We start from the raw sequence: 12,945 nt of genomic DNA, 5'->3' as shown, positions 1-12,945 counted from the left end.
AGAAAGGACTAGGGAGTTTGGGTGGGTGGCAGATACAGGAGACCAGAGAGGATCCGTGAGCAGGGGAGTCGCTGATCATAAGCTGAAATAGAGGCCGTGAGCAGTCCTGGGGGCAGTCACGCCTACTAGACAAATGTGCTTGCTGGTGGTAGGGGGCTCATGGGGCGGGCAGGTGATTGGGACAGAAGGGCTGCATCTAGGAGGTTGCTACAGAGCTGGGAATGTTGACTTGAGGAGAAGAGGTGGATGGTGTCTGAAGGAAGCAAATGCAGTGGAGGGGCTGTGATTTAGGGTTGCCAGGTGTCTGGTTTTAGACTGGAATGCCCAGTCGAAAAGGGACCCTGGCCACTCTGGTCAGCACTGCTGACCAAGCTGTTAAAAGTCCAGTTGGTGTGGGGCTGGCAGGCTCCCTACCTGGCTCTGCCAGGCTCCCTGGAAGCAGTGACATGTCCCTTGGCTCCTAGGTGGAGGAATGGCCATGAGGGCTCCGTGCACTCTCCCTGTCCCTTGTGCTGGCTCCACAATTCTCATTGGCTGGGAACCACAGCCAATGGGAGCTGTGGAAGTGGCACCTGCAGGCAAAGGCAGTGTGCAGACCATCCTGGCCGCGCCTCTGCCTAAGAGCCAAGGGACATGTTGCTGTTTGCGAAGAGCCACCCAAAGTGAGCGCCTCCCGGAGCTCACACCCTGAAACCTCCAACCCCCTGCCCCAGCCCTCAGCCCCACCCTAGAGCCCACACGCCCTCCCACGTCCCAACCCCCTGCCCTCAGCGCCTTCCCACACCCAAACTCCCTCCTGGAGCCTGCACCACAAACCCCTTCCTGCAGCCCAGTCCCCTGCCTAATCTTGGAACCCCCTCCTGCACTCCAAACCCCTTGGCCGTACCGTGGAGCCCCCTCCTGCACTCCAAACCTCTCATCCCTGGCCCAACCCCAGAGCCCCTATCCCCAGCCGGAATCCTCACCCCCTCCTGCCCCCTACCTCCCTGCCCCAGCCTGGAGAAAATGAGAGAGTGAATGAGAGTGCAGGAGAGTGAGCAACAGATGGCGAGGGGATGGAGTGAGCAGGGGGAGGAGCTTTGGAGATTGGGTGGGGAAGGGGGTGGGGCAAGGGTTTCGGTTTTGTGTGATTAGAAAGTTGGCAGCCCTATGCAAGGAGAGGGCAGCCATGTCACTGTCTGCCTGTGATGTAGGATTGCCAACTGTCTAATCGCACAAACTCAAACACCCTTGCCCTACCCTCTGCCCCACCCTTCCCCGCCCTTCCTCGAGTCCACGCCCCTGGCCGCCCCTTCTCCGAGGTCCTCCCTCCCTCCATCACTTGCTCTCCTCCACCCTCACTCACTTTCACCATTCTGGAGTAGGGGGTTGGTTGCAGGAGAGGGTGTCAGGTGCAGGCTCTGGGAGGGAGTTTGGCTGCGGGGTGCAGGGTGCAGGATCTGGGGTGCGGGAGAGAAGGGGGTTGGGCTCTCGCCTGGCGGCACTTACCTCAGGCAGCTCCCAAAAGCGACTGGCACCTCCTTCTGGCAGCAGCTTCTAGGCGGGGGGCCAGGAGGTCTCTGTGCGCTGCCCCTGCCCACAGGCACCGCCACCACAGCTCCCACTGGCCACAGTCCCCGGCCAATGGGAACTGCAGAGTTGGCGCTCAGGGTGAGGGCAGTGCACGGAGACCCCTTGGACTCCCCCCTAGCGGCCTCAGGGACATGCTGGCCGCTTCCAGGACTGGCACAGGGCCAGGGCAGGCAGGGGGCCTGCCTTAGTCCCACTGCACCATTGGACTTTTAGTGCCTAAAATCTCCTGGTTTGGCTTCAGTAGTCTTCAGGAGATAAAGCCTGATTCCATCAGACTCCCGGCGAAACCGGGATGGCTGGCAACTCTAGGAGTTAACGGGGAACAGGACCCTTGGCTCAGGCAGGCTTGTCAGAGAGCAGGAGCCTTTGGGCAGAGACAGCTTTCCTCAGGGCAGGCTGGAATTCTGACTGGGCCGTTTCCTGGGGCAGGTATCCTGCCAGAGCACTGACGCCCCTCTGAGCATCCCTGACAGCTGGGGTTGGTACCAGCAAGTGGCATCGGACTGCTGAAGGCTTGTGAAATTAGTGGCAGGTGGAGGGTAGTTCGGGTGGCCAGAAGGGTTGCAGGTGAAAGTGGTGTGAGGGGGCAGGGCAGGGAGGTGGCAAAGGGAGAGGTGGCGTGGGGCAATTCCAGGCTGTAAGAAGGGAGCTTGATGTGGAAGAGACAGTGTCATTTACAGTATATTATTCTGACTTCCTTATACAGTAAATTGTAATAGTTTAGGAACTCTTTTGTATCAAATTAGCTTTTATCACTGGCTCAGTCTTGCAATTTTCTTTTCTTGTTCTCCACAAATGCCCTTTTTTAGCTTTCCTCGGCTTTTTCCTGATGGGACTTATTAGAGGCTGGGGCTGATTCTTCCTGGCATTCACTTTCACTTATCGTCTTTGGATTTTTTGGACAGTGTTTTGTTGAAATGTTCTTGCAGCTTTTTGCTGCTACACTTAGTATCAATCGTTCCTGCAGATTCAGAGGTCTGCATCCTACAATGTGAACAGAATTCTTCTCACCTCAGGCTCAAGGAATCACCCTCCAAAGGTTCAGAGGTTCAACCAAGTACCCACAAACTCAGATGCTTATTGAAGCCTGGCCTGAACAATCAATTTCTTGGGGCTGCAAAATTGGCCAGGATGTCTCCTAAGAGCAGATTTTCTGGTGCTTCCTGCTTCTGTCCCTGCTGAAGTCAGGAGCTGAGTGTTTCATTCAAAGGAAAAGCAGGTTCAACTAGAGCCAGTCAGATTCTGCATCAGGGATAATATATTATCTCCAGACAAGCTGTGAATTTTACAAGTGTGTTTCTTATTCCTAATTGCCCAGTGTATACTTTCTGCACACAACTTTTAATCCAAGGATTGTTTGTGAAGTGGTTGCTATTCTCATTTGGTAATTATGAGTCACTCTTTGTGGCATGCGATTGGCAGCTTTCTATAAGACACCTGGCCTGATTTCTGTTACCTGATTGGCTTGGCTAACCTGCGCTTTGTAAAAAAGAAAAGTCTCTTTTTCCGGGTGAGATTTTCTCTCTGTTCAGTGAATTAACTTTTGTGCTCACAGTAATATGTATTCATAGCTTGACCAAATGCTCTTGCCTGTGGATACAAGTGCCACCATCTAAATGGTCATTAATATAGGGGCTGCAGGCACCAGAGAAGCCAGTCAGCAGGTTTTATTTGCACAAATTTTCACAACTCTTGATTACGATATTAGCCCAGCTCTAAGGCTAGCCCGCCATCATGATATTTGCCCAGCTCTAAGGCTAACCAGCCATCTGTGTACATCACAGAAAGTTTTGGCTGAGTTTGCACTGTGGAATGGTGGAAGCCTTAGCGCCATTTTCATTTAATCTGAACAGGCTTCCCCCTCTCTCCAGTACTTGGCATTTGTTGCTGAGTGACACCCTATTGCTAACCTTAACCGGATAAATAGAGCAGAAGGGCCAAATGGTGAGCTGGCATAACTTCCCTGAAGGCAGGGGAGTTACAACAGGGGTGTATCTGTCTCGAAGTGTCCCCAGCATGTAGAGAACTGGAATGAATATCTGTCAGCTCATTTGTATCACAAGGATTGAACATTGTTCCTTGTTCCAATGAAATGTCAGGTGATTTAGGATTCTTCTGTCTCTGGTCTTTTCTAGAGCTGGCTCTGGAGTTCAGACCTTCTGGAATCCTTCTCTTTCAAAGTGGAGCATCAAGGCTCAGGATCAGTCTTTTCAGGCATGGTGATGAAAGGCATGATCCAACAGGAGCCTTCAGACCAGAACAATACACCCCATGGGAATGAAGATGAAAAGACACACAAAGAGAAGGGTGCAGAAGAAGTGAAAGACTTAACCATATGCACCAATGTCCAGCCAGCCCCCTTTGCTGAGAGGAAGAACGGTGAGTCCCTTTTCCATTCCAGTAAGAAAAGGGAGAACTGTCTGAGCAAGATCATGCTTGATGACAGCTGTGGAGTGGTGCTAATGCAGGTTAGGATTTAAGTGGATGGGAACTGTTTTACTCTAATGCTTTGGAAAATGCTTTGGCAGATAATGCTTTAAACCTGTAAGTAAATGGGAGATTGGAAATTGCTTCTAAATTCAGTGCTTCTATGTCAGCCTTAAATGCTACCATCAGACTGGCAAGGTGCTGGCCACCGCTTCTCGCAGCCCCCATTGGCCTGGAACGGTGAACCATGGCCAGCGGGAGCTGCGATCGACCGAACCTGCGGATGCTGCAGGTAAACAAACCGGCCCGGCCCAGCAGGGGATTTCCCTGATGGGCCGCATGCCAAAGGTTGCCGATCCCTGCCCTAATCACTTTGGTTGCTCTTCTCTGTGCTTTTCCCAATTCTAATATATCTTTTTTGAGATAGAGCAACCAGAACTGCACATAGTATTCAAGGTGCAGGCATACCATGGATTTATATAGTGGCTATAGAGAACTATCCACTATGACTTCAAGATCTCTTTCTTGAGTGGTAACAGCTAATTTAGAACCCATCATCTTGTATGCATAGTTGGGATTACGTTTCCAAATGTGCTTTATGTTGCATTTATCAAAACTGAATTTCATCTGCCATTTTGTTGCCCAGTCACCCAGTTTTGTGAGATCCCTTTGTAACTCTTTGCAGCCAGCTTTGGACTTAATTACGCTGAGTAATTTTACATCATCTGCAGACTTTGCCACCTCACTGTTTACCCCTTTTTCCAGATCATTTATTCTGGGAGCAGTTTTTTTTTATCTCCTTCCTCTGAAGCATCAGGGATGGCCATCACTGGGGATGAGACACTGGGTAGAGTGGGCCAGGGTTCTGAGGTGGCATAAACCAGTGTTGTGCAAACTGAAGGATGCACCCTCCTGGGGGAAACAAGAGGTTCTCTGGAGGGGGGTACAAAGAAACTTCAGCCTTTCGCCCTTTTAAAAAACAAGCATACAAATAGCACTTTTCACAGAAGACTTCAGAGCCCTGAAGCGAGACTAGGATTCCCCGGGTCTCTCAGGACCCACTGCCATAATAACAGGAGCAAGATAAACATTCAACAAGCAAGCAGGAGCAAATGGGAGTGGAGTGGATATTGCAGGGTGGGCAGGAGTGGGATTAAAAAAATTGTCCTCCTGTGCCACAAACCACATCAATACTCAGCCAGCAGCTGCTGCTCTCCAGCTTCCCAGCTCTGAAGGCAGTACCACTGCCAGCAGCAGCACAGAAGTAAGGGTGGCAATGGAAGGAAGGTGTGACAAATTCCATGAAAAGTAAGGGTGGGGGCGCAATTGGAAAAGTTTGCAAACCATTGGCATAAACCATTCTCTCTTCCAGGTGCTTGGCTGGGTGGTTCATGCTCACATGCTCAGGATCTAACACGTGGGCTCGTGAGGGAGTTTTCCCCCAGGTCAGATGTGCAGTGACCTTGCGCTTTTTTTAGCCATACTTTGCAGCATGTGGGTGTGGGTCACTTACCAGGATTAGCTGGGTATCTCTCACTTAATCATTTCCCTGCCCTAGCAGGGGCCTAGGACACTGGTGCACCTTGGTCCCTCCTGTTCACTGCCTGTGGCACAGACTAGTCTAGTCTCCCGTGGGCTGCGACACTTTGGTCTCATTTCTATTGTTGGTTTCAGAGTGTGGGGGCTTCTGGCCTTGAACTCTATGACTCGATAACTCAGGGCCAGATTCTGATCTCACTGACAGTGGAGTGAATCGGGAGTAACTCCATGAAAGTCAGTACAGTTACAGCTGTGGGAAACCTGTGTGAAATGAGAGTAGACTAAAACCCAATCCCTGCAAAGCCTGTTGGAGTTGTTTGCTGTTTCTTTTAGGCAGTATAAGATAATTGGCAACTTTTTAATATATTACATGATGAAAATTCCTTTAATTCACCATTAGGGCTCAGTGTTAAGTCTTCAAAACTCAGGAAATGTGAAAGTGAAGCTTGAAGTTACAATGCCTTGCTCCTGTGACTGCATGCATTACTGAAAATCAGAAGTAACCAGACTAATGCCAGTGGAGTTTTACTGGCAACAAACTAGAGTAAAGCCATGATGAATCAGGCCCAGAGCTTTTAAGCAACCACCTGCTGTTTTTCAGTCAATATCATATCATGGGACCAATTCTACATACAATCATAGATACCTAAGATATTATCTTGAATTTAAAGACTACTACCAAAGGCAGACACGTAAGGGTGCACAGTTAAGACTGATCTTTTAACGGTAAATTTTATAATTTATATTTCCTTGCGAGCTTCAGTGTTTAGCATTTAATTTCCCAAGGTTTTTTTTAAAGGTAAAGACAGAAAAGTTTCCAGCTCTGTAATTACTAGGCACCCACATGCCAAGGCCAGTTACTGCCAATCAAAATTACTGGCAAACTATGCACTTGTAGCTCTAGGATGCACCAGCTGATCACAGTGCAAATGGTGTCAGCCTTCTGACAAATCTAGATATTTCTATTGTGCTATCATAGCACCTTGGCTGCATGCAGCTGCATACCTGCGCCTCCTTATAGCTGGGTCATTTAAGAAATCCTTAAGAGACAGTAAGCACCTCTGAGCAGAAGGAGTATCTGGGGAACTACAGGCCAGTCAGCCTCACCTCAGTCCCTGGAAAAATCATGGAGCAGGTCCTCAAGGAATCAATTCTGAAGCACTTAGAGGAGAGGAAAGTGATCAGGAACAGTCAGCATAGATTCACTAAGGGCAAGTCATGCCTTACTAACCTAATTGCCTTCTATGAGGAGATAACTGGGTCTGTGGATAAGGGGAAAGCAGTGGATGCGTTATTCCTTGACTTTAGCAAAGCTTTAGATATGGTCTCCCACAGTATTCTTGCCAGCAAGTTAAAGAAGTATGGGCTGGATGATTGGACTATAAGGTGGATAGAAAGCTGGCTAGATCGTCAGGCTCAATGGGTAGTGATCAACGGCTCCATGTCTAGTTGGCAGCCAGTTTCAAGTGGAGTGCCCCAAGGGTCGGTCCTGGGGCCGGTTTTGTTCAATATCTTCATTAATGATCTGGAGGATGGCGTGGACTGCACTCTCTGCAAGTTTGCAGATAACACTAAACTGGTACATACGCTGGAGGGTAGGGATAGGATACAGAGAGACCCACACAAATTAGAGGGTTGGGCCAAAAGAAACCTGATGAGGTTCAACAAGGACAAGGCAGAGTCCTGCACTTAGGACGGAAGAATCCCATTCACTGTTACAGACTAGGGACCAAATGGCTAGGCAGCAGTTCTGCAGAAAAGGACCTAGGGGTTACAGTGGACGAGAAGCTGGCTATGAGTCAACAGTGTGCCCTTGTTTCCAAGAAGGCTAACGGCATTTTGGGCTGTATAAGTAGGGACATTGCCAGCAGATTGAGGGATGTGATCATTCCCCTCTATTCGACATTGGTGAGGCCTCATCTGGAGTAGTGTGTCCAGTTTTGGGCCCCACACTACAAGAAGGATGTGGAAAAATTGGAAAGAGTCCAGCAGAGGGCAACAAAAATGATTAGAAGGCTGGAGCACATGACTTATGAGAAGAGGCTGAGGGAACTGGCATTGTTTAATCTGCAGACGAGAAGAATGAGGGGGGATTTGATAGCTACTTTCAACTACCTGAAAGGGGGTTCCAAAGAGGATGGATCTAGACTGTTCTCAGTGGTACCTGATGACAGAACAAGAAGTAATGGTCTCAAGTTGCAGTGGGGGAGGTTTAGGTTGGATATTGGGAAAAACTTTTTCACTCAGAGAGTGGTGAAGCACTGGAATGTGTTACTTAGCGAGGTGGTAGAATCTCCTTCCTTAGAGGTTTTTAAGGTAAGGCTTGACAAAGCCCTGGCTGGGATGATTTAGTTGGGAATTGGTCCTGCTTTGAGCAGGGGGTTGGACTAGATGACCTTCTGAGGTCCCTTCCAACCCTGATATTCTATGATTCTATGATGCCCTTGCTAGCCATCCTGGGTGTTGCTGTCCTATTAACCTTCTTTATTGTTTCATTTTAAATAAATGTAATTGCCTGGAATGATCATCTTAAAGAGCCTGTTCCTCCAGTTCTGGGAGAAGCTGAGCCCCTTCATCTCATTTGGTCTTCAGCAGGAGTTGGCAAACCTGCCAGGTGTTATGCACATTTCCCTTTGATGTAACAACTGTGATTGCATGTGCAGCTGATGAGAGAGGCTGACAGCTGTCCCTTTAAATTTGTCTGTTGGGGGAGGAAGAAGAGAAGTGGCTACTCCTCCTCATACCCCATGTGTCCTCCTGGTGAGAAGCAGAAGCTTCTCTGACAACATCTCTCTGCCCCACAGAGACCAGCATGATCCCTCTACAGGGAGGGAATGAGAGCCCCAGGCCTGAAGGGAGATGCTGGGCAGGGCTCCTAGCTCTCCCAGTACCCCATAGCTGCTCCTGCTCCCAATCCCTCCCAAAGTGCTCCTGGCTCCAATCCTGCTGCCCCTCCTGGTGCCAAATCCTCCCCCACATTGTCCAAATGCCTGAAAAAAACACCCTTGCTGGGGAGGACGCAGTGACTCCCCTCCCCTCCTGCTGACTTCAGGGGGTGAGTTGCTGGCCCACATTCCCATCATTTCCAGGGCACTGCCAAGGGAGGCCCCAGCCATCGTGGGACACAGGAGGTCCATGGCTGGCTTCTCCAGCAGAGACAGTCCACCACCCTCGCTGGCGGGGGGGCAGAGACTGATATCTTTGTGGGGATAGGGGAGTATTTTTGTCAGGAGACCATTGGCTCCTTGTAGTCCCCCCCCCCCCACCTCCCAGCCCCAGTAGGGCTTGGCTGGTGAGAGAAGGACACTAACTTCCCCTCTGACCCCTGCCCCCCCAGCTCCTGGTCACACATACATTACTGGGAAGCCATGGAGGGAGAGAAGTGACTTTCACTCTAAAAAATGTCACACCTAGAGCTGCACATCTGGGCCATGATGCGTTGAGGGTGCTCTGCCCCTTGCAGGATCCACTCCAAACAGGGACTGTATTGAAACAGCCCCATCCAGCGCCCCAAAGCTGCTCCCCCGCATCCATCAGTCACCTCTCCTGGCTGCAGTGAGCAACATACATTTCCAAGGAGTTTTACTCCCATTCGCCTGCAGAGTCTGCCCAGCTCCGAGGCAGGGTGATGGTGCTGCACTTTCTTGTGCAGCAACAACAGAACTGTTTGCTAAGTTCCAGGCATATACGCCTATGCAAACCCCAGAAAGCCATGATGGCAACTGAGCCACACAGGGGTCAGTGGGGCCAACCGGGGTCACTTAGGGTAGGGGCCACTGTGGGCAATGCAGCTGCCCAGGGCTCAGGGGTCACTGAGAGTAATGGTGCCACTAAGGAGTCTTGGAAAGCAATGAGCCAGGGGTCACTGAGGCCAGTAGGGTCACCCAGGGGTCACTGTGGGAAAAGGGTTCACTATGGGGTCACCAGGAGTCACTGTGGGCAATGGGTCACTAAGAGTCACTGAGTGCAATAGGGTCAACAGGGGTCACTGAGGACAGTGGAGTCACCCAGCAGTCACTGCGGGCAATGGGGACACCAGGGGTCACTGCGGTCAATGGGGTCACCCAGAGGTCACTGCAGGCAGTGAGGTCACCCAGGGGTCACTGAACACAATGGGATCACCCAGAGGTCACTGCAGGCAATAGGTCACCAGGGGTCACTGCAGGCATTCCATGAGGTCTCTTGGTGGAAATGCTGCTGTCAGGGCCGGCTCCAGGGATTTTGCCGCCCCAAGCAGCCAAAAAAAAATAAGCCGCGATCACTATCTGCAGCAATTCAGTGGGAGGTCCTTCGCTCCAACTAGGAGTAAGGGACCCTCCGCCGAATAGCTGGACATGCCATCCCTCTCCGAAGTGGCCCCCCAAGTACCTGCTTGCTAAGCTGGTGCCTGGAACTGGCCCTGGCTACTGTCAGTGCTGTCAGGATGTGCAGGAAAGTGCAGGCTGATGGGCATCTTTAGAAATGCAAGAGACTAAATACAAAACATCCAAAGGGAAGTCACTGGCAGTTAGGTGCCCACCTTGCTCAGACCCATTTGTAAAAGCCACAAGGCAGCTACCTGCAGCTTTAGGCAACTAAATCCCTTTAAAAATCTGGCCGTAAGGCACTTTTGCAAATGGGACCTAGGCTCTTAAGTCACCTAGGTGCTTTCGAAACTGTGGCTCCTTGCTGGAAGTAGGACATTGGAGGTATGGCTGGCCGAGCTCACACAGCACACATCCCGGCAGTGCCTCTCTGCTCCAGCCACCTCGCCTTGGGGTGCAGCAGCTCCTACATTAGAACATTTTCCCCTGAGCATGACTAGGACTCATGATGTGTCAAACATGAAGAGCTACTAGAGTGGCTTTCTATAAAGCATCAAGAAATCCACAAAGATGCTCACCTGCTTCTGCTGGTTGCCTCTGGGCACTGCCCCAGCTCTGCTCTCTGGACAGGAGCAGGAATACAGATGATTCAGACAAACGCATCTCTCCACCCACTTACTGTGGTCTCTCTCTCTCTCTTTGGACTTGAAAATAAACTACTGCACTGTATAGCCCACGTCAGTTACACATGCACCTGCTCAGCTCACTATTCCAAATGCCAGCGCTTGCCATAATTCAAAGCCCTGTTTTTTTCAAACTAAGTATGACTGAGTGTGTCTGGTTAACAGGTCCCCCTCTGTTAGGGCACTGGAGCAAATAAGAGCCCCATTCCCATGGGCTCCAGAGATGAGATCGGTCCTGTTCCCATGGGCTCTGGAGAGGAGAGGTGCTCTCTTCCCATGGGCTCTGGAAAGGAGAGGGCTCCTGTTTCCCTGGGCTCTGGACAGGACAGGGTCCCCATTCCCATGGGCTCTGGAGAGGAGAGGGGCCCATTCCCTAGGGGACTGGAGAGGAGAGGGGCCCTGTTCCCATGGGCTCTGGAAAGGAGAGGAGCCCTTTCCCATGGGCTCTGGAGAGGAGGGGGGCCCTGTTCCCGTGGGTTCTGGAGGGGAGAGGCTCCCTGTTCCCATGGGCTCTGGAGAGTAGAGGGGCCCCATTCCCATGGACTCTGGAGAGGAGAGGGGCCCTGTTCCCATGGGCTCTGGAAAGGAGAGGGGCCCCATTCCCATGGGCTCTGGAGAGGAGAGGGGCCCCATTCCCATGGGCTCTGGAGAGGAGTGGGGCCCTGTTCCCATGGGCTCTGAAGAGGAGAGGGACCCTGTTCCCACGGGCTCTGGAGAGGAGAGGGGCTCTGTTCCCATGGGCTCTGACGAGGAGAGGCCCCTTTGATCACGGTATCCAGGGAAGCTGCAGCCCTGCTACTGAAGTACTTGGAATGCGTATCCTTTGCAGGCCCACATATCTGCTCCTTTCCTGAGTGCTCAGCATCCCTGCCTCACTGGAGGGGACCAAAAGGATGGTTTAGGGTAGTCCCGTCTATAGCCTCATTTACAGTTGCTAGGTCGAAAGATAAAGTGTTTGCTCTCTTTAGCTGGGCATGGCTGAGGAATGTCCTGAGTGCCTCTCCTGAGTTCTAGCACGCCACTCTTCATAGGCACTGTAGATCTGCGGCAGCTACTGACTGGGTCAGTATCCTGCCTTCTCTTGAAGTGATCCACTCAGAATCCCCTTAGGAATTGTGCTCCTCGCTTTCAGGCCATCTTCAGACTTGCTTAGCCCCTGCATGGGCCTTGTCTCACCCCTCCCCCTCTCTGCTTATTCTGTTTATTGGCTCCCTTTCTGTCCCATCGCACAATCACTGCACTGCGACATCTTCACCTCTGCAGGTCCCACTGTGGGAACACTTTCCAGTGTCTCTCCTCACGTCTTCTCCAGCTCATTTCAAGCCCCAGTGGAAGAGCCTTTTCTCCCTAGTCTATGCTTCTCCATTACTCTCTCTCATCTACTCCGAGTTTTGATTCTGTTGTATGATCCTGTGGCTGTAGGCCAAGGTTTGGGATGTGAGTTGTATGAGCAATGCTCCACCCTGGAGTCTGCTGGTCTGGTTTTAGATCAGTCTCTCCCGCAGTGATCTCATTGTATCATTGATTGTCACAAGAACGCAAGGATTCTTAGACTTGTAAGTGATGTGCCACATCAAACAGCTTCCTGAGAAGCTCTTAGTATTTCTCTGGGCTGCTCTGTGCATGAGGAGTTGTCTGCAACCCTCCCATGACAAACGGAAGGTAAAGTCTCAGGTGCAGATTTGCTTTCCCATGTGCCCTGCCCTTCCCTTTCTGGTCAGGCCACAAACGACCACATACGTTCAGCAGGATTTTGCCTAATTGTGCATAACGTCTTCCATGCAGGTTTCCCGTTGCAGATTCTGGAAAGAAACGCAGTCAGATTCTGCTGTATATTTGTCTAGTGAAATAGACCCTCTGACTACCAGCTCCTCAGCCCCCTGCAACAAAGAGGAGAATTTGGAAATGCCCATCTGGTTTGTGTTTAGCATAATGTGCAGAAAGGTTGCACATTTTCAGGGACCTTGTTCATAAGTAGTAGATTGTACAACAGTTTATTACATAAATGAGGCTTTTTATTGCTGAGCTTTGTTGAGCTGCCAGTTGGGATAAAGAACACAATGTGCTTCATGGTCCCTATCAAGGAAAATTAGAAAGCATTAAATTCTGCTCAAACTATCAAGCACTGGAGAGCTGGTAATCAAATCCAGAAAACGCCTGCTGCTGGAAGGTCAGGGCTATCTTGCTGATGGTGCCTTTGAATCAATGACAAAGTCACTTCGGTAAAACATTAGAAAAACAATATATAGACTTCTGACCCCAAAACTCAACACAAAATGGTACGCCTCAGGCAAAAATGGACCTGCTCTCTGTTGGTTTTGAGGGGTAACCTAACCCCCCCAAATCTTCTCTTCACTGAGCTCCTGGCGAGCAGTCTACTCTGTGTGCATGTGTTTCAGTTTAAAAATATATTGGAATCC

The 12,945-nt window shown here is 50.6% G+C and overlaps 1 protein-coding gene across 3 annotated transcripts in view; it reads left to right on the top strand.

The window, feature by feature from the left end:
• The window catches only part of MYOCD (myocardin), a 488,383-nt gene that overhangs the window by 245,021 nt on the left and 230,417 nt on the right, over nt 1-12,945 (top strand). For 2 of the 3 annotated variants that reach the window (XM_050919226.1, XM_050919227.1), the window contains one exon: nt 3,708-3,951. In XM_050919226.1, coding sequence (XP_050775183.1) covers nt 3,708-3,951 — 244 coding nt within the window. Of the gene's footprint in view, nt 1-3,707; nt 3,952-12,945 lie in introns of those variants that run through there. The other variant, XM_050919232.1, reaches the window with a different exon arrangement.

This window comes from Gopherus flavomarginatus, chromosome 12 (genome assembly GCF_025201925.1).
Source record: "Gopherus flavomarginatus isolate rGopFla2 chromosome 12, rGopFla2.mat.asm, whole genome shotgun sequence".
In the NCBI taxonomy this organism is placed as follows: Eukaryota; Metazoa; Chordata; order Testudines; family Testudinidae; genus Gopherus; species Gopherus flavomarginatus.
Note: the sequence above shows the minus strand (reverse complement) of the source record. Positions and strands in the feature narration are given on the sequence as shown.